General features: G+C 46.6%; 1 protein-coding gene across 1 annotated transcript; it reads right to left on the bottom strand.

Annotated features, from left to right (window-relative positions):
• Positions 1 to 14,944: 14,944 nt before the first annotated feature.
• Positions 14,945 to 22,604, bottom strand: LOC307213179 (uncharacterized protein). Its single transcript, XM_079970903.1, has 3 exons — positions 22,432 to 22,604; positions 18,158 to 18,280; positions 14,945 to 15,879 (listed from the first exon to the last, which is right to left on the bottom strand). The coding sequence occupies exons 1-3, from the start codon at positions 22,487 to 22,489 to the stop codon at positions 15,755 to 15,757; spliced, it is 306 nt and encodes a 101-aa protein (XP_079827029.1). The 5' UTR covers positions 22,490 to 22,604; the 3' UTR covers positions 14,945 to 15,754.
• Positions 22,605 to 23,954: the final 1,350 nt, after the last annotated feature.

Here is a 23,954-nt window from a genome sequence, read left to right as displayed (position 1 = left end):
GGACATATCCTAGCCCCTGCAATGTAGGATCTTATTCTCCAACCAATGTTCGCAAGAATGCATATTTTAGGAGACAGCATGCATAAAAATGAAGATATTTGTTCCTATAACATACAAAAATGCATCTATATTCAGAGTGATCGCTTGCAAAAAAAAAAGTGTGCAAGTTAGTCAAAAGAACTTATAAAAATGTTTTTATTAGAAGCAGTTTGGACTAAAAGGATGGTGAATTTTAATGAGGTTTTTGTTCAGACAAACTAATTGCTGCAAAATGTAGAGAAGTGAATTTAAGTTTGGAAACCGAGAGAACCGAAATAAACTGATCCCTCCATCCCTAGCTGCTATACAAAATTCATGCTAAGCTTGGGTCCAGGAAATACTTTCTCACTTCAAGATAGTATAGTAGAGTGGAAGGTGTCCAAGGCAGCCATTTCAGAGGCCTGAGACAAAACTCTTCTCCTGTTGCTGCAGAGAGCCTGTAGGGTGTGTACTTCGTGCAGTGCATAGTTAAACTGTGGAACTCCCTTACACAGGAGTCAGTGAAGGCAACCAACCTAGATGGCTTTGCTCTGCCCTCCACAGTTTGAGGCAGCGACGCTTCTGAATACCAGCTGCTGGAAACCACAAAAGGGGAGAGCCCTCTCCTGTTCGAATCTCACAGGCATCTGGTTGGCTACTGTGAGAACAGGATGCTGCACTTGATGGGCCATCAGCCTCATCCAGCAGAGCTCTTCTTAGGTGCAACAGGCTTTTGTGGTGCTCCAGAAGCCCCCCGCAAAACCTGTTTGATCACCCATAAGTATGTGATTGTAATGGTTCTTGGGGTTGCTCGTGTGTAAATCGGCGCCACACCTGGCTGGGTTGCCTGAGTGAACCCTTTCTGTCTGGACAGCCACTCACCCGTGGCTGTCTCAATCGCTGGCAGAATCCATCAGTGGGCGTTTCTTGAACTTCTTCCAGCAAAGAAGCTCTTTGACGCCTAGTCTCTGCCTACTATCCCTGCGGAGAAGCCTTCTGCGCAGGGAGGGTGTGGGCAGCGGAGGACCCGTGCTCTCCCCGCTGGTCTCCGGCGAGGAGTCATGGAGCCACCTCGCCCATTCCCCCATCTGCCCCCCTTCTCCACTGGTGCTACACTGTTCATCAACCCTGTTCCTTCTGACTGGAGCTGGTGAGAGCTGGATTCAATGAACATATTGAGCTCTGCTGCTTTACCTTTTCCATGCCTTAGCCAACGCACATGCTCTTATCCATAGGAGCCAACTTCTAGGGGCCAAAGTACATTCATCCCCCAATAACCCCCCCCCCCAAGTTGATAGGCATTGCCACTCAAATAGTGTGTGCATGCCCCATGTGATCAATTATGTGGAGCGGAGCTTACCTGCACACATCCCTCCCCCCCCCCCAATATTTTATTCAAGTTGGCATCTCTGTCTTATCACTGATATGTGGTCTTTTCCATGGTCCTCTCCCGCACCCTGTCTCACACAGTACAACAATTTCTCACATCACACACAACCATATATCAGGTCGATTGAGGATCACAAAATGGAAGTTGCTGCTTTATTGATATATATATATATTTTTAAAAATATGCTGAGCACACAGTTACAGATTTATACCATATTTGTTGTGTTTACCAAGTCCCACAGGCATTCACTTTTCTGACTTGGACAGTCATTGCACGGCTTAGTTTCAACACTGCCATGTTGACTTTTGCAAATTTGTGCTACTTGTCAGGTCACCAAAGGGAACAACATTTCCTGCCAGGAGCACACTGGATCTGAATCTGTAGAGTCGTCCTGCATTTTGCTCTTTTTGGTCGACAGACACCTCCCAGCTTTCGGCAATGCAGGGCCCCTGAATGAAAGAGACACATAACTCTGTCATGATTGGGAACTTATCCTGGGAGGAGGACAAGGAAGAAGAAGAAGAAGAAGAAGAAGAAGAAGAAGAAGAAGAAGAAGAAGAAGAAGAAGAACCAGATGTTTGTATAAGATGGGGGACACCTGGCTTACTAGCAGTACATATGCAAAGGATCTAGGGATCTTCACATTTTTTGCAGCACCAAAAAAAAGAGCTAATGCTATTCTAGGCTGTATCAACAGAAGTACAGTGGTACCTCAGGTTACAGATGCTTCAGGTTACAGATGCTTCAGGTTACAGACTGCACTAACCCAGAAATGGTACCTCGGTTTAAGAACTTTGCTTCAGGATGAGAATAGAAATCACACGGCGGCAGTGATAGGCCCCATTAGCTAAAGTGGTGCTTCAAGTTAAGACCAGTTTCAGGTTAAGAATGGACCTCTGGAACGAATTAAGTTCTTAACCTGAGGTAACACTGTATAGTGTCCAGATCAAGGGAAGTAATAGTACCGCTCCATTCTGCCTTGGTCAGACCACACCTGTAATACCATGTCTAATGCTAGGCACCACAATTTAAGAAGGATGTTGACAAGCTGGAACGTGTGCAGAGGAGGGCAACCAAGATGATCAAGGGTCTGGAAACCAAGCCTTATGAGGAGCGGTTGAAGGAGCTACAGATGTTTAACCTGGAAAAGAGGGGACTGGGAGGAGATATGATAACCACCTTCAAATATGTCAAAGGCTGTCACATGGAGTGTTAGTTTTCTCCTGCTTGGGGTGGTGGTGGTTATGATTAAAACGAATGGCTTCAAGGTGAAAGGAAGGAGATTCCAACTAAACATCAGGATAAACTTTCTGACAGTAAGAACTGTTCAAGAGTGAAACGGTTTCCTCACAGTCTGCTCACAAGGCCACAACGGATCAAAGAAAACTACCCATGTCCATTGAAAACTTCAATGCAGGATTTGAAATTGATGTTTGATCCAAAGAGCCAAAAATCACAATACGGCTCTGGAGGAGCTGCAGGGATCAGGGCAGTCTACAAACATGGACCTATGTGGCTGGACAAATCATGGACTGAAAATGGATGAACCCATTAAAACAGAAGAAACTATCTATCTATCTATCTATCTATCTATCTATCTATGTAAATAAATAAATAAATAAATAAATAAATAAATAAATAAATAAATAAATAAATAAATAGAAAAGCCTCCCAAATCAGGGAGTTCAGGATCTTACAGTTCTCACAGTGGCTAATGAGATTTGGACGTAACTAATCTCCCCTCCTCCAGCTAAGAGCAACAGGTATTCAAAGGAATAATGTGTCTGACATTGGAGGTAGAATGTAAGAATGCCTGTATAATCTCAATATCAAGGGGAAAATAGATACCCACCTCTGAGACCAGAAAAGAACTGTCTTAGGATACGGAAAGGAAGGATGTGATCAAGGAGATCGTAATCGGATTCCTCCTCAAAATCAATATCACCTTCTGAAGGAAAATCAATTTCATCAAATGGGTCATCAGTTGAGGTGACTTTGTGCCCAGGGACTTGCTCCTCCTGTTGGGAAGGTGCAGATGAGGGGGCCTTCTCCCCAGGGACTTGCTGCTCCTGTTGGGAAGGTGCAGATGAGGGGGACTTCTGCTCAGGGACTTGCTGCTCCTGCTGGGAAGGTGCAGATGAGGGGGACTTCTCCCCAGGGACTTGCTGCTCCTGTTGGGGAGGTGCAGATGAGGGGGCCTTCTCCCCAGGGACTTGCTGCTCCTGCTGGGAAGGTGTAGATGAGGGGGCCTTCTCCCCAGGGACTTGCTGCTCCTGCTGGTAAGGTGCAGATGAGGGGGCCTTCTCCCCAGGGACTTGCTGCTCCTGTTGGGAAGGTGGAGATGAGGGGGCCTTCTCCCCAGGGACCTGCTGCTCCTGTTGGGAAGGTGCAGATGAGGGGGCCTTCTCCCCAGGGACTTGCTGCTCCTGTTGGGAAGGTGGAGATGAGGGGGCCTTCTCCCCAGGGATTTGCTGCTCCTGCTGGGAAGGTGCAGATGAGGGGGCCTTCTCCCCAGGGACTTGCTGCTCCTGTTGGGAAGGTGGAGATGAGGGGGCCTTCTCCCCAGGGATTTGCTGCTCCTGCTGGGAAGGTGAAGATGAGGGGGCCTTCTCCCCAGGGACTTGCTGCTCTTGTTGGGAAGGTGCAGATGAGGGGGCCTTCTCCTCAGGGACTTGATCCTCCTGTTGGGAAGGTGCAGATGAGGGGGCCTTCTCCCCAGGGACTTGCTGCTCCTGTTGGGAAGGTGCAGATGAGGGGGCCTTCTCCCCAGGGACTTGCTGCTCCTGTTGGGGAGGTGCAGATGAGGGGGCCTTCTCCCCAGGGACTTGCTCCTCCTGTTGGGAAGGGGCAGATGAGGGGGCCTTCTCCTCAGGGACTTGATCCTGCTGGGAAGGTGCAGATGAGGGGGCCTTCTCCTTGGGGACTTGCTCCTCCTGTTGGGAAGGTGCAGATGAGGGGGCCTTCTCCTCAGGGACTTGCTCCTCCTGCTGTAAAGGTGCAGATGAGGGGGCCTTCTCCCCAGGGACTTGCTGCTGCTGCTGGGAAGGGGCAGATGAGGGGGCCTTCTCCTCAGGGACTTGCTCTTCCTGTTGGGAAGGTGCAGATGAGGGGGCCTTCTCCTCAGGGACTTGCTCCTCCTGTTGGGAAGGTGCAGATGAGGGGGCCTTCTCCTCAGGGACTTGCTGCTCCTGTTGGGAAGGTGCAGATGAGGGGGCCTTCTCCTCAGGGACTTGCTGCTCCTGCTGGGAAGGTGCAGATGAGGGGGCCTTCTCCTCAGGGACTTGCTCCTGTTGGGAAGGTGCAGATGAGGGGGCCTTCTCCCCAGGGACTTGCTCCTGTTGGGAAGGTGCAGATGAGGGGGCCTTCTCCTCGGGGACTTGCTCCTCCTGTTGGGAAGGTGCAGATGAGGGGGCCTTCTCCTCGGGGACTTGCTCCTCCTGTTGGGAAGGTGCAGATGAGGGGGCCTTCTCCCCAGGGACTTGCTGCTCCGGCTGGGAAGGTGCAGATGAGGGGCCCTTCTCCTCAGGAACTTGCTGCTCCTGTTGGGGAGGTGCAGATGAGGGGGCCTTCTCCCCAGGGACTTGCTCCTCCTGTTGGGGAGGTGCAGATGAGGGGGCCTTCACCCCAGGGACTTGCTCCTCCTGTTCGGGAGGTGCAGATGAGGGGGCCTTCTCCCCAGGGACTTGCTCCTCCTGCTGGGAAGGTGCAGATGAGGGGGCCTTCTCCCCAGGGACTTGCTCCTGTTGGGAAGGTGCAGATGAGGGGGCCTTCTCCCCAGGGACTTGCTCCTCCTGCTGGTAAGGTGCAGATGAGGGGGCCTTCTCCCCAGGGACTTGCTCCTGTTGGGAAGGTGCAGATGAGGGGGCCTTCTCCCCAGGGACTTGCTCCTCCGGCTGGGAAGGTGCAGATGAGGGGCCCTTCTCCTCAGGGACTTGCTGCTCCTGTTGGGGAGGTACAGATGACGGGGCCTTCTCCCCAGGGACTTGCTCCTCCTGTTGGGGAGGTGCAGATGAGGGGGCCTTCACCCCAGGGACTTGCTCCTCCTGTTCGGGAGGTGCAGATGAGGGGGCCTTCTCCCCAGGGACTTGCTCCTCCTGCTGGGAAGGTGCAGATGAGGGGGACTTCTCCTCAGGGACTTGCTCCTCCTGTTGGGAAGGTGCAGATGAGGGGGCCTTCTCCTCAGGGACTTGCTCCTCCTGTTGGGAAGGTGCAGATGAGGGGCCCTTCTCCTCAGGGACTTGCTGCTCCTGTTGGGGAGGTGCAGATGACGGGGCCTTCTCCCCAGGGACTTGCTGCTCCTGTTGGGGAGGTGCAGATGAGGGGGCCTTCTCCCCAGGGACTTGCTCCTCCTGTTGGGGAGGTGCAGATGAGGGGGACTTCTCCTCAGGGACTTGCTCCTCCTGTTGGGAAGGTGCAGATGAGGGGCCCTTCTCCTCAGGGACTTGATCCTCCTGTTGGGAAGGTGCAGATGAGGGGGCCTTCACCCCAGGGACTTGCTCCTCCTGTTGGGGAGGTGCAGATGAGGGGGCCTTCTCCCCAGGGACTTGCTCCTCCAGTTGTGAAGGTGCAATTGAGGGGGCCTTCTCCTCAGGGACTTGCTCCTGTTGGGAAGGTGCAGATGAGGGGGCCTTCTCCTCAGGGACTTGCTCCTCCTGCTGGGAAGGTGCAGATGAGGGGGCCTTCTCCTCAGGGACTTGCTCCTCCAGTTGTGAAGGTGCAATTGAGGGGGCCTTCTCCTCAGGGACTTGCTCCTGTTGGGAAGGTGCAGATGAGGGGGCCTTCTCCTCAGGGACTTGCTCCTCCTGCTGGGAAGGTGCAGATGAGGGGGCCTTCTCCTCAGGGACTTGCTCCTCCTGCTGGGAAGGTGCAGATGAGGGGGCCTTCTCCTCAGGGACTTGCTCCTGTTGGGAAGGTGCAGATGAGGGGGCCTTCTCCTCAGGGACTTGATCCTCCTGCTGTAAAGGTGCAGATGAGGGGGCCTTCTCCTCAGGGACTTTCTCCTCCTGTTGGGAAGGTGCAGATGAGGGGGACTTCTCCTCGGGGACTTGCTCCTCCTCTTGGGAAGGTGCAGATGAGGGGGCCTTCTCCTCGGGGACTTGCTCCTCCTGTTGGGAAGGTGCAGATGAGGGGGCCTTCTCCTCAGGGACTTGCTCCTCCTGCTGGGAAGGTGCAGATGAGGGGGCCTTCTCCTCAGGCACCTGCCCCTGTTGGGAAGGTGCAGATGAGGGGCCCTTCTCCCCAGGGACTTGCTGCTCCTGTTGGGGAGGTGCAAATGACGGGGCCTTCTCCCCAGGGACTTGCTCCTCCTGCTGGGAAGGTGCAGATGAGGGGGCCTTCCGCTCATGCCCCTCGTCCTGTTGTTGAGGAGGAGATGCCATTTCAGTCTTTCTTAGCTCTTCCTCTTCTTGTAATGGAAGAATCACGCTCCCTGAAAATAAATTATGGAATTGCTTATATCAGCTTTTCTTTTTGATTTTAGGTTGTTGTGGGTATCAACTGCTTGAGAAGCCATAGATTCTTACATCCTAGTCATAGAGCATTTGTCCCATTTATTCTCTACTTCCATCTTCTCCTCGTCTCCTGATACTCTACCATACATTGGTCATTCTAGTTGCCACTCCTCTCCTCTCAGGCACTCCTCAATGTGTTAACATTCATAAACTCTATTTTCTGTTTCAAGGGGTACCAAGTAGGTTAGCAGCTGTGCTCCCTGCGATACCTTTGGCACATCTGACTTGACTTTTATTTGATTCTGATCAGCACATTTTGCAATTCCATTATCAGTAAGCCAACTATTTTTTTGCTTCTGCTTATGCGATTATTCAAGATCTTGAGGTGCTTTCCCCCCATAGTTGCGCCTCCTAGGGTAATGCAGTTTTCCTGAGAGGGATATCTCCCCAAGGGATAAGCCATGAGTACTGTGCTGAAACCAGGAAGCTGCACCCATGTAAGATGGGGGTCACTTGGCTTGCCAGTAATACATGCAAAAAGGATCTAGGGATCTTAGTAGACCACAAGCTTAACATAAGTCAGTAGTGTTACTAATGCTGTTCTAGGCTGCATTCAGAGATGCCTTCACTGTTATCTCTCTTTTTTTATGTAAAATTGTAATTTTTCCCTCCCAAGTATCCATCAATAAACAAATTAACAAAATGATGTTCATGTGGAAGTAAAGGATAAGGCGGTCAGATTACACCAAAGGAGACCTAGAAGTCCTGTAGTGCAGCATGTTGCTGGCCATGTTAGGGACTTGCTCCTCCAGCAACCCTGTGAGGTATGTTGGTCAAAGTGAGCTTCATGACTGAGTGGGGATTCGAACTCTGATCTCCCAGGTCCTAGTCTGAGACTCTAACCACTACACCACACTGGCTCTGAATTTAGTAACAGCTTTAAATTAGGATTTGACAAAATCTTGCAAATACATTTAAAAAGTTTCTTACTTTATATATTTTTATTTTTAAAAAACAAGAGAGAAACAGAGACACAGAAAAACAGACAGACAGAGAGAGAGAGAGAATTGTATAACCAGTCTGTGATAGCTTCTTACCTGTGGCAGGTAGGACAAGAAGAGCAAAGAGAAGATGCAACCTCATGGCTGAATGCTTCTCAGGAGACAGTCTCTCAAGCAGAAGGTGGGTTTAGCACACCCAGCTTAGTAAAGTGGGTTTAGTAAATCCAGTTGATTCCAAGTATTTAAGAAGTTATAGGGACAGTGGAATGTTGCAAGGTGGGTCTGTGTTTCATAGGGGTTTGTGCGCAAGTGGCAGGTTATCATTTCTGATAAGCACCAGTTTTCATGCAGTTGAAGTGTTAGCCCATTTCTCTGGATTTCACTGACGCGGGTAATTTAGCCAAACTCTTCCGGTACGTCTCTTGCATGCTTGCATGTGTTGCCCAATCTTTCTTGGGGTCCCTTCCAACTCTATGATTCTGTGATTGCAGTGATGCATTCAATCATCCCTACACTGGCAAAACACAGCAAAAAAACCCCCAACCCATCATGTGATCATAAATGTGATCTGAAGGGCCAAAGGATAACCACACCTGGTTAAAATAAGCCCATCTTCAAATCTTTGATTTCATTGCAAATTGTCATGGTCTGTATTCAATGCTCATAGCAGACCCATTGAAACTAATGACCATTCCTAACTTAAAGGTAAAGGTAAAGGGACCCCTGCCGGTTTGGTCCAGTCACAGACGACTCTGGAGTTGCGGCGCTCATCTTGCTTTACTGGCTGAGGGAGCCGGCATACAGCTTCCGGGTCGTGTGGCAGGCATGACAAAGCTGCTTCTGGTGAACCAGAGCAGCGCACGGAAACGCCGTTTACCTTCCTGCAGGAGCGGTACCTATTTATCTACTTGCACTTTGATGTGCTTTTGAACTGCTAGGTTGGTAGGAGCTGGGACAGAGCAACCAGAGCTCACCCCGTCATGGGGATTCGAACCACCGACCTTCCAATTGGCAAGCCCTAGGTTCCGTGGTTTAGACCACAGCGCCACCCGCGTCCCTCTATTCCTAACTTAGGTCTATTAATTTTCATCACTCCACTTTGGGTAAAATTGGTTGAATACAACCCAATGCTGTTTTGTGTTGGGGTCTTTATTCTCACTTTTTGCAGCAAGGGATCAGTTGAGAATGCCAAAGTTCCTATAAGGTATCAGGCAGAAGAATGTCCTCCATCTGCATTCTCCTCCTTCTCTTGTGCATTGCTCAGGAGAAAATGCTAAAGGGGATCCTATGCACACAGAGAAAAAGAAACTGGAGCACTGTTGGATGGGCAGTGCATCTCCATAAATCAGGGCTGGGGAACCTGTGGTCCTCCAGATGTTGTTGGACTACAGCTAGGGTTGCCAGACCTCCAGGTCTGATATGAGGTCTCCAGGATTGGCTGGTTCCCTCCTCATAGCAGGTGGAGGGCTTGAATCTCCAGGAGGATGAGAATGTCTTTAAATATATACATGTGACCATGTGTGAAGTTTGTAAGCTTCAGCCTGTCAGGAGCTGGCTGCAAATTATAGCATAGCCACCCTGTCCTGTTGTCCTCTGCTCCTCTCTTCCAATTAACCTCTGTCTCCAGGGCCTGCCCTTATAACATCACAAAGACACCTCTCTCCCAATTAACCTCTGTCTCCAGACATCACAAGGATACCCCAAAGTCTTAGGTTTGTGTCCTGAACTCTCAGGGTGTGGGATGCTCCTGAACTAGCAACCCTAAATAAAATTCCCATCAACTCTGACATTTGGTCATACTGGCTGCAGATGCTGCTTGGAACTGAAGGTCAACAATATCTGGAGGGTCACAGAAAACCCTACACTAAAACCCCTCTTTAAGTTGACTTTGGGCAAGCCACTTCTCTTAATGGAGGATCAGCCCACCTCACAGGGTTGCTGTGAGGGTACAATATGATAACCCCATCCATGCAGCTGTGCACATCATGGAAGTTGGAGCTGCAGTAGTGCTCATCTGCTTTGGCTTGGGATGTGGAGAAAGAAGTCCTAAGGATGCTTTAAGAATTCAAATTGGGTGGATTCTGCAGGTGTCACAGTGGATGTGCTGGGCCATTGTCTTGCCTCGGTAATGGTCTGGATAAGAGCCAACAAACTGAAGCTCAATTCAGATAAGACTGAGACACTGTTCCATAGACTGGATTGATGAGAGGTTGCCTGTTCTTGATGGAGTTACACTTCCTCTGAAGAAGCAGGTATGTAGCTTGGGGCACTCCTATATCATTTGCTATCTCTTGATGTTCAGGTGGCCTCAGTGGTGCAGAGTGCCTTCCATCAGCTTTGGCTGGTGGCCCAGCTGTGCCCTTGCTTGGACAGAGATAGCCCAACTACCATTTTCTATGCTCTGATAACCTCTAGGTTAGATTAGTGCATTATACATAGGGCTGTTTCTGAAGATGGTTCGGAAACTTCAGCTGGTGCTGAATATAGTGGCCAGGGGCAAGATAGTTTGGGCATGTTACACCAATCCCGGTCTGACTGTACTGGCTGCCAGTTAGTTTCTAGGCCCGATGCAAAGTGGTGGTTCAGACCTACAAAGCACAATTCAAAGTGTTGGTGTTGACCTTTAAAGCCCTAAATGGCCTCGGCCCTGTATACCTGAAGGTGCATCTCCACCCCTATCATTCTGCCCAGATGCTGAGATCCAGCACCAAGGGCCTTCTGGCAGTTCCCTCACTGTGAGAAGCAAAGTTACAGGGAACCAGGCAGAGGGCCGTCTCGGTAGTGGCACCCGCCCTGTGGAACGCCCTCCCATTAGATGTCAAAGAGATAAACAACTACCTGACATTTAGAAGACATCTGAAGGCATCTGAAGTTCAGGGAAGTTTTTATTGTGTGACATTCTATGTATTTTTAATCTTTGTTGGAAGCCGCCCAGAGTGGCTGGGCAAACCCAGCCAGATGGGCGGGGTACAAATAAATTGTTGTTGTTGTTGTTGTTGTTGTTGTTGTTGTTGTTGTTGTTAGGCTCAGGATTGCAATACTGCAAGGACCGCTTCTCCCCATGTGAACCTACTTGGACTCTGTGATCATCATCTGAGGCCCTTCTTCGTGCGCTTCCTCCATGAGAGGTCCAGCAACACAGGAACAGTCTTTTCTGCAACGGTTCCCCATTTGTGGAATGCTCTCCCCACGGAGGTTGGGCCAGCACCTTCATTATATATCTTTAGGTGCCAGGCAGAAACATTCCTCTTCAACCAGGTTTTGGGCTGACTAACAACCTATATCCTTTAAAATGTGTTTGTGGGAAGGGCTGGGATGAGAGATTATTGGTTTTGTTCGTTCTTGCTTTTGATTTTATTATGCATTTGCATTTTTGTCTTGTATTTTTATGCTGTGAACTGCCCTGAGATTGACAGATGAACTGTGATATGCAAATTTAATGAGTAATAATGATAAGTAACTGTCAGGGAACTGCCATCAGCTCAGAGGCAAGAGGTGGAAGGGCCATTGGGTTACAGGGAGCCTCCAAAGATCGAAGATCGTAAGAAGCAGCTCTTCCTCCGCAGGGTTCGGAGGATGCTAGAGAGAGCTGCAACACCAAGCCTGAGCAAAGCGGGGGGGAGGCAGGTCCCCCTTTGCCCACGCCCTCTCTTTGCAGTCGGTTTACACGCAGAGAGGGGAGGTGTAGGATGGGGGTCAAAAGACTGCTCTGCTGGGGAAAGTTTAAGGACCACCCACTCCCAGATTCTCCTAGTGACTGAGCAGACACGGAATGGAGATATTCTGCACTGTGAATGTTTTTGCACCAATAAAACCTTGAAAAGACCAGTGGGGGTCTTGCCTGTTTGCTCTTGAGCAACCATGCCGGCACACATAACAGTAACCATTCCATCTTAAAAGTTCTCAGCCCCCACCCTCATATGCACACGCAAACAAAAATCAACTTAAACCTGGATTGGAATTTTTTGCCGGCTGACTTCTGCTATTCTCCAGATGTAGAAATGCCATTCTCATCTCTTTCAACATATATGAACGCAGGTTTTGAATCAGAAAACACGTAAAATGTTTTACACACTTTCCATCTTGGCCTACGTACAAAGCATGCAACATTTTTTGCCGTCAGGACTTTTATAAAACAGTGACATTCTCCTCTCTACCCGACAAACTGGATCTGCAGGGAAGGGAATAACATTTCCATTAATGGGCTGGAATTTAAGGGCATAACTTTCCAGAGTCCTGCTGGCTCAATTCCCACATTGTCCGGCTCTCCCCAGTGGATAATTTGAGAGAAATTTAAAGAAACAGAAAAACCTGTTACTGATCTCTAGTACATCATCTAAGCTGGGCATGAGAAGAAATAATAATTTTGGAAAAGTCATTTGAAGTTTACAGCATGTTATTCTTTGAAGAACTACTTGAAAATGATGTACAGGCAGTATCTAACTCCGCGTAGGCTTGCTAAGATGTGTAAGACTGAATCAGATAAGTGCTGGAGATGCAATGAAGTTGAGGGAACTTCTTTCATATGTGGTAGACCTGTAAAGGGGTAAAAGAGTATTGGGAAATAATCCATAATGAATTGAAAAAAAAATGTTTAAAAGTTGCTGCTGTTGTTGTTGTTTAGTTGTTTAGTAGTGTCCGACTCTTCGTGACCCCATGGACAAGAGCACACCAGGCACTTCTGTCTTCCACTGCCTCCTGCAGTTTAGTCAAACTCATGCTGGTAGCTTTGAGAACACTATCCAACCATCTTGTCCTCTGTCGTCCCCTTCTCCTTGTGCCCTCCATCTTTCCCAACATCAGGGTCTTTTCCAGGGAGTCTTCTCTTCTCATGAGGTGGCCAAAGTATTGGAGCCTCAGCTTCAGGATCTGTCCTTCCAGTGAGCACTCAGGGCTGATTTCCTTTAGAATGGATAGGTTTGATTTTCTTGCAGCCCATGGGACTCTCAAGAGTCTCCTCCAGCACCATACTTTCCCCCAAAAAACCAGAGTCCTTTTTGTTGGGGATAATTCAGATGGAAAATCCCAGGTTCCAAAAAAGGTTATTTATGTATGCCACTACAGCAGCCCATGTTTCATTAGCCCAAAAATGGAAAACGAGCTCCCAACCAAAGAAAAATGGCAGCTTAAGCTCATGGAATATGCACAGCTTGAGGACTTAACATATAGAATAAGAGAACAAGAAGAACATACATTTAGAGAAGATTGGAAAATGTTTATTGAATATATGGGGGGAAATTGTGTACACTTGAAAATGTTGGCAGCATTAAGATAAATTCAACAGTGTAAATAAGTTTTGGTGGATGTAATAATGGAATACTGAATGGTTTAGTTTCTGTAAAATATGCAGGGGTTTATGGTATGCAAAATGAACCATGGAAAGAAGAAGGGAAGTCATTGATATTTTAAGGATGTTTAAATGAGTATTCTGAATTGTAAAACAGAAAATTTAGTAATAATTATATATATAAAACTTAAGCTCTGCTGGATCAGGTGAAAGGCCCATCTACTCCACCCCCCTGTTTTTGCAGAGGTCAACGAGATGCCCCAGGAAGTGTGCAATGAGGAAAGAAGGTGAAGCAATTGCATCAGGCTGGAGATTCCAGTAGACTCGCACATTCCTAGAGCATCACTGTAGCTCTAAAACGTAAACTGCTTAGGAAGGAATATGCAGGAATAGAAAGACATGGTTTGTCTGAATGTTTGAGGAAGAAGCTGCAATCATCAACTAAGTAAAACTAAGGCTGTGCTTGGATAAGTGTGTAAGTGTAAATACTTTGTATGTATTTTTCTGTGGCTATATGTTCTACAAGTAAAAGCTTTTTGAATATCAAGAGTCAGTGTTGCACATGATTTGGCTTCCTAGCTGCAATTGAGCTACTCTGCCAACATGTATGTGGGAAGCTTGAGGTCTGATCTCCTGAATCTCCCAGTGGAGCTGATAGAGGCCCCTATCTGAAGCGCCTTTGAAAACGGTTGCCGGTCAGTGGGCAATACTGAACTAGATGAAGCAGGGGTCTGGGGGGCCGCTAGGAGCGCATTGGAAGATGGCCGACAATACCATCTCTCCGTCTCACACGAGGTAATTAAGAGGCTGATATGGGAGTATGCAGCCTCCCTTGTTACCCCAAGGGAATGGGGAACACTGCCTAGCCTGCGGTTGCCATAAATCACCCCCAGATTCGAAAGAAGGGGATGAGGGCACTAGGCACACAGCCCTCGTGGGAGATGGCTCTCCCTAAAGCTGTCTCTGCAGGAGCTCAAAATAACCAATTAGAGAGAAGCAAATGCACATATTCCAACCTTTCAGGGTTCTAAGCTTTACATTCGGTTTTCTGCGAAAGGAAATGTGTGCCAAAGAAGCACAAAAAAGTGACTTCGTGGAGTTTACTCAGACTAATCCTGGATCTCTGAAGCCTGTCATTTAAACAGAAGAAGACACTGTCTTTGAAAATGCTGTTTGCTTAGTCTTCTGCTGTTAGTTCTGAGCCCTCCCCTCTCATTAGCTAAGGAGTTCTTTTCAACATACGTGACAATATAGGTATCCGCTGAGATGCCGATAGCTTTGCTACAGAATAATGGATTTGAAGAAGTATGAGATTTTTCGGGCATGGCTAAATTAACAAATTACAGTGGTCCCTTGGGTTACATACGATTCAGGTTACAGACTCTGCTAACCCAGAAATAGTACCTCGGGTTAAGAACTTTGCTTCAGGATGAGAACAGAAATCGGCGGTGCGGCAGCAGCAGGAGGCTGTTTCAGGTTAAGAACAGACCTCTGGAATGAATTAAGTACTTAACCCAAGGTAACACTGTAATCACAAGCAAGGGAAAACACACAGTAGTTGGGAGAGTTGTTTAATATCTCCTTTTATTAATTTGACTCCTGAATGTCAAATGTACTGCTTGTCACAGTGGCGAAGAAGAAGAAGAAGAAGAAGAAGAAGAAGAAGAAGAAGAAGAAGAAGAAGAAGAGAAGGAGAAGGAGGAGGAGGAGTAGTTTGGATTTGATATCCCGCTTTATCACTACCCGAAGGAGTCTCAAAGCGGCTAACATTCTCCTTTCCCTTCCTCCCCAAACAACAAACACCCTGTTAGGTGAGTAGGGCTGAGAGACTTCAGAGAAGTGTGACTTGCCCAAGGTCACCCAGCAGTTGCATGTGGAGGTGCGGGGAAGCGAACCCGGTTCACCAGATTACGAGTCTACCGCTCTTAACCACTACACCACACTGGCTCCCTCTAAAGCAGAGGTTGGGTGGCCATCTGTCATGAATGCTCTAGTTGAGATTCCTGCATTGCAGGGGGTCAGACTAGATGACCCTCAGGGTCCCTTCCAACTCTATGATTTTATGAAATATCTAAAGGGCTGCCACATGGAAGAGGGAGCGAGCTTGTTTAATCCTGTTCAAGAGAACAGGACCCGAACCAATGTATTCAAACCACAAAAAGGGGGATTCCAACTAATCATCAGAAAGAACTTTCTGACAATAAGAGCTGTTCAACCATGGAACGGTCTCCCTCAGGAGATGGTGGGCTCTCCTTCCTTGAAGGTATTTAAGCAGAAGTTGAATGGTCATCTGTCATGGATGCTTTAGCTGAGATTCCTACGTTGCAGGGGGTGGGATAGATGATGTCTGGGACACCTTGCACCTCTACAGTTCTGTGATTCTGTGCCATACTTATGCCTGAATTTGTATTCAGTATGAAATAATAAACCTTTATTTTTATTTTAAAGTAGGATTTCTAATCTGTGTTTTAATCGGCATTAGAGCTGATCCGTTAGTCATGCTGATTTATCCTTGTGTATCGCAAGCAGACATTCTTCACTGGCAATTTTTTTTAAAAAAAAACAGAGATAAAGGAGGAGGGGACACTGACACTTGATGCTGTCAGCTTCAATTTTTTTTGCAACATTTCATGTCATCCCCGCCACATTTTGCTGATATAACAGAAAGGCAGTCGTCATCAGGTTGATTCATGCAGGTGCCCCCCAGCTTTTCACATTCTAACGGTGGTGGTACTGCAGAAAAGAAACAAATAACATTATTATTATTATTATTATTATTATTATTATTATTATTATTATTTCCAAAGAGAGAATAAAGGAGGACACCAAGTGCATTCAGGTAGACTCTGAGCCTACCCATGACTCACTTTGGACTGAAGACAATTGTCCTACAGCCAGTGTGCACTCATTCTGTAAAGAGCTTCAGGGGGTGGAATAGATGAGCTCTGAGGTGTCTCTTGACTCTAAGATTCTGACTATAGCTTGATAATGCATGCTGGGCTCCATATGCAGCCTTGATATTCCCTTGCCTGAGACTCCTGATCACTTGCAGTGAGTACAGGATTAATAATACAGACAATTCCCCCCTCACATGCGTTCAACTTGTGTGCGACCGCGTATACACATGGCACCAGGAAATTAATAATAATAATAATAATAATAATAATAATAATAATAATATTTTATTGATATGTCACCCATCTGACTGGGTTTGCCCCAGCTACACTGGGTGGCTTACAGCAAATTAAAACATCAAACATTGAAAACTTCCCTATACAGGGCTGCCTCCAGATGTTGTCCATAAGTCAGTTGTCTATTTCCTTTACATCTGACAGGAGGGTGTTCCACAGGGCAGGTGTGACTACCATGAAGAACCTAGGTGTGTTTCAATTCAGGAATGAAATTCAAACCCAGAAATGGCCAGAGAGATCAGGAGAGCACTTGTATGTCATGAGGAGCCCAAAAGGGATGTCAGTGAGGCCCCCAGAGCTTTAATCCTAGCTGGGGATAGTTTTGGATACAATATTTATGGTATGGATTGGGGAGACAGTGGTATGGGGATGCATAAAGAGTGTTTAGAGGGTCTTCCTCACTTTATGCAATTTCACTTATGCACGCAGGGGCAGAACGTAACCCCCGTGTAAGTGAAGAGTTGCCTGCAGCAGCAACAACAACAATTTGTTTAGTCAGGCATTTAGGGATAACAACAAAATCAAAGGGTTGCTAAGATGAATATGCACAACTTGCATACTTAACATATAGAATAAGAGAACAAGAAGAACTTACATTTAAAGAAGATTGGAAAGTGTTTGTTGAGTACAGTGGTACCTCGGTTTACGAATACGTAGTTCGGCTTCCACCGTTCGGCTTCCATTCGTAGACTGAGTACTACGAATGGAAGCCGAACGGTGGAAGGGCACCGTCGGTGGGAGGCCTCATTATAGGGAAAGTGCGCCTCATTTTAAGAATGGTTTTGGTTTAAGAACGAATTTCCAGAATGGATTAAGTTCATAAACCAAGGTACCATTGGCTCCCAGTACATTTCTGAGCACAATTCAAAGTGTTGGTGCTGACCTTGAAAGCCCTAAACAGCCTTGGCCCAGTATACCTGAAGGAGCAATGCGCTCTGTGTGTGGCTACTTTTGAAGGTGACCCGCAAACTGCAATTAATCCAGAATGTGGCAGCTAGACTGGTGACTTGGAGTTGCCACCGAGACACATAGCATCGGTCTTGAAAGACCTACACTGGCTCCCAGTACATTTCCAAGCACAATTCAAAGTGTTGGTGCTGACCTTGAAAGCCCTAAACAGCCTTGGCCCAGTATACCTGAAGGAGCATCTCCACCCCCATTGTTCAGCCTGGACACTGAGGTCCAGCTCCGAGGGCCTTCTGGCGGCTTCCTCATTGTGAGAAGTGAGGTTACAGGGAACCAGGCAGAAGGCCTTCTCGGTAGTGGTGCCCACCCTGTGGAACGCCTTCCCACCAGATGTCAAGGAAATAAGCAGCTATCCTATTTTAAAAAGACATCTGAAGGCAGCCCTGTTTAGGGAAGTTTTTAATATTTAATGCTGTATTGTTTTTAACACTCAATTGGGAGCCGCCCAGAGTGGCTGGGAAAACTCAACCAGATGGGCGGGGTATAAATAATAAATTGTTGTTGTTGTTGTTATATACCACTGTATATAGAAAATAACCGTGTACAGCTGAAAACGCTGGCAGCATTAAGATAAATTCAACAGTGTATATAGGTTTTGATGGATGTAATAATGGAATGCTGAATGATTTAGTTTCTGTAAAATATGCAGGGATTTATGGTATGTAAAATGAACCATGGAAAGAGAAGAAGGGAAGTCACTGATATCTTAAGGATGTAAAAATGAGTACTTTAAATTGCAAAACAGAAAATTATATATATTGTTGTTATTCTATCTATCTATCTATCTATCTATCTATCTATCTATATGGAATAACAACCAAACACCCATCTTCGCAGAACTGCACATGACTTACATCTGCAGCATGTCTCATTAGCGTAAGAGCATTTTAATGGAAGGGTGTCGTCGTCATCACAGTCTTTGTCTGATGAAGCTTGGCAGTAGCCCTTCCGGTCTCCACACTTCTCCTCAGACAGCACTGTACAAAAAGGGGGGAACAAATAAGACTTCCATTAGTTGGGAGACAACTTGGCCTAGCCCTTACCCCCCGCACACACACACCGTAAAAGGTAGTTTGATGTACATCAAGGAGCGTAGGAGCCACAATAACAGATTTGAGGGGGCCAGGCCTCCAGAAAGTTGATGGACATTTCCATCCACATGGTGTGTGTACATTGTATCATGTGATCGCAGAGCTTACCAATATTTTATTCAAGTTGGCATCCCTGTCAAGGGGAACATCCTGATTATCAATGAAGCTGGCTTGATCTCTCCAATATACCTTTATTCATTAGATTCAGCACAGGAGAGGGGGACGTCTGACACCCGCCCTGGCCAAATCTGGTCTGCCAGGTCTCATGGGGCCATTTTTGCAACACCACGCCCACCTTCCCCACACATGACGTCGCAGTTGCCCATCCCTGGAGAAAGAAGGATCAGCTCATCTGCTAATAATAGAATAGAATCAAAGAATCATAGAGCTGGAAGGGACCACGAGGGTCAACCTTTCAAAGGAACCTTTTGCCCGACGTGGGGCTTGTATCCACAACTCTGAGCTGCAGGGGGAAGTTCCATCCTACTTGCACTTTCAGTGCAAAGCCTTTCCTGATCAGGAGGGGGGTTTGCATTAAAATGAAATTCCCCTCTCCATTTTATAGCAGGGGTCTCAATTGTCCTTGCTGGGCATCAAATGATGGGCAATGTGGGAGAGTCTTTCAGTTTCCATTGAAACCACTGTTGAAATTCGGGGGGGGGGTCCTCCATCATACCAATGGCTTCAATGGAAATTGCTCCACCCTTGCAGGAAGGTGAGTGCCCACTTAGAGTAGTACCTCAGGTTAAGTACTTAATTTGTTCCGGAGGTCCGTTCTTAACCTGAAACTGTTCTTAACCTGAAGCACCACTTTAGCTAATGGGGCCTCCTACTGCTGCCGCACTGCTGGAGTCCGATTTCTGTTCTTACCCTGAAGCACTATTTCTGGGTTAGCGGAGTGTGTAACCTGAAGCGTATGTAACCTGAAGCATATGTAACCCGAGGTACCACTGTATATCCTATTAGAGAACCATATTAAGCTCTCCCACCCATCAGCTGATGGGCTGGAGAGGCAAGCCTGCTTTCTGTTGCGGGGAGTGCCTTTCTACCTGCAAGCAACAGCTGCATAGCTCAGTTGGCTACAGCGTGGTGCTGATAATGCCAAGGTTGCATGTTCAATCCCCGTAAGGGACAGGTGCATATCACAGAGGGTTTGGACTTGATGAACCTCTGGGTCCCTCCTATCTCTATGAAGTCCTGACTTCAGCTCAACACATCTGCCAAATTTGGCCCGCGAGGCCAAAACTCAACAGGATCTGGCCCATAGAACCAAAAACATTCCCTACCCCTGTTCCAGCATCATGCCTAACTAGAATAATGCACAAAGAAAGTCCCCTGTGTTGCAAAACAGAACACTTTGAACAACAACAAGCAACACATCGGCTAATAATACTGACAATGTTTCTTATAACACTATACTGTTTCAAATCTGGAAGGACACATCCTGAAGCTGAGACTCCAATCCTTTGGCCACCTCATGAGAGAGAAGACTACCTGGAAAAGACCCTGATTTGGGGAAAGATGGAGGGCACAAGGAGAAGGGGACGACAGAGGACGAGATGGTTGGACAGTGTTCTCGAGGCTAGTAACATGAGTTTGACCAAGCTGCGGAAGGCAGTGGAAGACAGGAGTGCCTGGCATGCTCTGGTCCATGGGGTCTCAAAGAGTCGGACACAACTAAACAACTAAACAACAGCAATTGTTTCAAAATTCATAAACAGAAGACATATAATATATGCATGCAGTCACAAACTAATAAGATCAAATAAATGTTCCATGAACAGTTCTTCTAGGATAATGAACTGTTTGAATGATAAATCTTCATCAGCAAATTAAGAGTAATCAAAGGTACATCAAAAGGCCATGGATCAGCTATCACTAAAAAGTGTAGTATCCTGGAAGAACTGTACTGTCTACTTCTGTGCTCGGAGCACCCTATATTGACCTTTGGAGCACCCATCCTCTCATGTTTGTAGAATATTGACTGTGGAAAGTCATTCTGCCTCCATTTCAGTGATCTTTGACAGTGACTTGCCACTCCTACCATTCCTGTTCATGGAACATTTATTTGATTCGTATTATTCTGTGACTCCATGCACATGTTATATGTCTTCTGTCTATGAATTTTGAAACAGTATAGTGTTAGAAAAATAATTCCAGTATACAGTGGTACCTCTGGTTACGAACGGGATCCGTTCCGGAGACCTGGCCGTATCCTGAAAACTTTGTAACTGGAGGCACCCTTCTGTGCATGCACAAGATGTACAGAGCACTTCTGCACATGCGCGTACATCGAAACCTGGAAGTATACACTTCCGGGTTTGCCGCGGCCGTAACCCGGAGATTCCGTAACCTGGAGGATACGTAACATGAGGTACCACTGTATTATTAGCTGACGTGTTGCTTGTTGTTGTTCAGAGTACCTAGAATAATGGCAAGCTAAGGGACGTGGGTGGCACTGTGAGTTAAACCACAGAGCCTAGGACTTGCTGATCAGAAGGTCGGCAGTTCGAATCCCCGCAATGGGGTGAGCTCCCGTTGCTCGGTCCCAGCTGCTGCCAACCTAGCAGTTCGAAAGCATGCCAAAGTGCAAGTAGATAAATAGGTTCCACTCCGGCGGGAAGGTAAACGGCGTTTCCATGCACTGCTCTGGTTCGCCAGAAGCGGCTTAGTCATGCTGGCCACATGACGCAGAAGCTGTACACCAGCTCCCTGGGCCAATAATGCAAGATGAGTGCTGCAACCCCAGTCGGTGACGACTGGACCTAATGGTCAGGGGTCCCTTTACCTTTAACGGGGGTTTTGTGTTTTTTTCATAATGTTGAAACTCCCTGCAGTAATTGACTAAGCAGCTCTGGTTCCACAGAGGACAGGGGGCAACAGGCATCACCTTGTACTTTGCCTCAGGAAGCAAAATGCTTTGGGCTGATCCTGGAGCCTAGGACCACAGCTTCAGGAACATAGGAAACATGGCAAGTTGGCTAATACTGAGTGAGACCACTGGTCCGCCTAACTTAATATTGTCTACAGTGACTGGCAGCAACTCCCAGGGTTTCAAATGGAGTTTTTCCCTAAACCTACTAGGAGATGCTAATTATCAAACCTGGGACTTTCTGCATGAAAAAGCAGCTGCTTTTTGTCCCCAATTACTTTTTGGCAATTGTTACTTTTAATTTCCTTGATTAGTTAAACTAAAGTGCAAGCATAGCAAAGAAAAGAAAAGAAAAGAAAAGAAAAGAAAAGAAAAGAAAAGAAAGAAAACAACAAAGGATCAAAAATCTAAACCACAAGGAGTCACAGCCTGGAAGGAGTAGAATGATGCAGCGCAACTCAAAAGGAATAGTGAAGTATTACATCATGCAAATATTCCCTTTACAAATTATAAATATTATCAGTGCTTTTTTCGGGGGGGATGCAGGGGTACACATACCCCTAAACATTTTGTGAATCTTTGTACTTCCCTCCATTTACTGCATTTATTTTTCCCAATTTGAACTATAAAAAGATGATTTTCTTGAGTCAAAATGAGAGTACCCCTAAAACATTTCTTTAGGAAAAAAAGCACTGATTATTATTATTATTATTATTGTTATTATTATTATTATTATTATTATTATTCCCCACCTGTGTGCCCCACAGCTGTTGAGAATGAAGGCTTAAACGAGCCAGACGTTTGCATATACTGTTAGCACTGAGCAACCATTTGCCCCCAAATTTGTGTAAGAAATGAAATCATGCCATATATCATGAACTGCCCTGAGATCTTTGGATGAAGGGTGGCATATAAATCTAATCAATCAATCAATCAATCAATTAAAAGGTCATTCGAGCTCTGCCCTTTCAATACTTTTATGAGATATATTTTTAAGAATTGCAGTTTGCCAAACCCTGGAATACCAGCCATCCAAATTATTGAGATTCAAGTTCTTCCAGGATTTGGTGATACATTCCAGGCTGCTGTTAAGAGATGAGAAATTCAGTTCCCTCCATTTGGACTCGCCTCCCTCCCTATCCCTCCACCTGAGCTTTCCTCTTACCAGCAGATGTGTGAAAGAGGAGAGCAACCAAAGCAAAGAGCAGGTAAGGAGGTCCCATGGCTGAAGTTTTCTCTGAACACTCAAGGTTGCTGGAAGGAAGCCTCTCCACAGCCGACCCAGATCAAAATCTGGATAAGATCAGGATGTTTCCCTCTATTTATATGGATGTGGAGACAATTGAATGTTCTCTCTCTCTCTCTCTCTCTAACACACACACATGGCTGTGGTGCTCATGCAAATTGTGTAGCCAGCCATTTATATTGTGTCATTAGACAATCAGAAAGGACCTGAGTCAGTTTGGCAGTTAACTAGTAATGATCTATATCTGGAAGAACTAAGGCAAAAAAATAATGATGATAACCCACAAAAAAAATCTGTTAAGATGGGTGCAAATCAAAGCAAGCATGGATAGTGCTGTGCAGTGTAGCTTGACTCAGAAGTAGAGCTGGGAAAGATATTTGGTTTGTTTCGCATTTGGCACACATTACTTGGCTGGGAGATTGCATTGAAAATTCAGAGAAGTGCAAATTTCATAGGACGGCTGTGTTTTGCTTCCTATGTAGTTTTAGAAAGTATGAATTAGAGAAGTTTCCTTATAAATTTTGAATTGAAATTCTCCACCCCCATGGCAGGGCCACAATACAGTGGTACCTCGGGTTACAAACACCTCGCATTACAAACACTTCAGGTTACAGACTCAGCTGACCCGGAAGTAGTACCTTGGGTTAAGAACTTTACATCAGGATGAGAACAGAAATTGTGTGCCTGGCACCCTCCAGATCAAGGGAATGGAACAATGTCCCTATGAAGAAAAGTTGCAGTGTTTGGGATGTTTTAGTTTATTGTCTAGAACAGGCACAGGCAAACTCAGCCCTCCAGATGTTTTGGGACTTTGCTTCAGGATGAGAACATAAATCGTGCGGCAGTGGTGTGGCGGCAGCGGGAGACCCCATTAGCTAAAGTGGTACCTCAGGTTAAGAACGGTTTCAGGTTAAGAATGGACCTCCGGAACGGATTAAGCTTGTAACCAGAGGTACCACTGTACAGTGGTACCTTGGATTACATACGCTTCAGGTTACATACGCTTAAGGTTACAGACTCCGCTAACCCAGAAATAGTACCTCGGGTTAAGAACTTTGCTTCAGGATGAGAACAGAAATTGTGCTCTGGCAGCGCAGCGGCAGCAGCAGGCCCCATTAGCTAAAGTGGTGCTTCAGATTAAGAACAGTTTCAGGTTAAGAAAGGACCTAAGGACCTCCGGATCAAATTAAGTACGTCACCAGAGGTAACACTGTATATCTAAAAAAACAAACCACACTAGTATATGTCCTAACAAACAAAATGGGGACTAGAGTGTTCAACTAGATTTTGCAACAGCAGGGTTCAAATCCTCACTCAGCCATGAAACTCACTGGGTGACCTCAGGTCAGTCAGTCACTCTCTCTCAGCCTAACTTACCTCACAGGATTGTTGTGAGGTTGAAGTGGGGATGAGATCTATCTAATGGCACCAAAGAGAAAACT

This window comes from Podarcis cretensis, assembly GCF_951804945.1.
Source record: "Podarcis cretensis genome assembly, chromosome: 3".
Classification (NCBI taxonomy): domain Eukaryota; kingdom Metazoa; phylum Chordata; class Lepidosauria; order Squamata; family Lacertidae; genus Podarcis; species Podarcis cretensis.
This window is presented reverse-complemented; position numbering and strand designations above follow the sequence as displayed.

Excerpts from the sequence above, each read along its gene's own strand:
- LOC307213179 (XM_079970903.1), bottom strand. The coding sequence starts at position 22,489 with ATGGGACCTCCTTACCTGCTCTTTGCTTTGGTTGCTCTCCTCTTTCAC. Across the intron at positions 18,281-22,431 it reads CCTCTTTCACACATCTGCTG|TGCTGTCTGAGGAGAAGTGT; the intron begins GTAAGAGGAAAG and ends CTTTTTGTACAG. Across the intron at positions 15,880-18,157 it reads TAATGAGACATGCTGCAGAT|TACCACCACCGTTAGAATGT; the intron begins GTAAGTCATGTG and ends TCTTTTCTGCAG.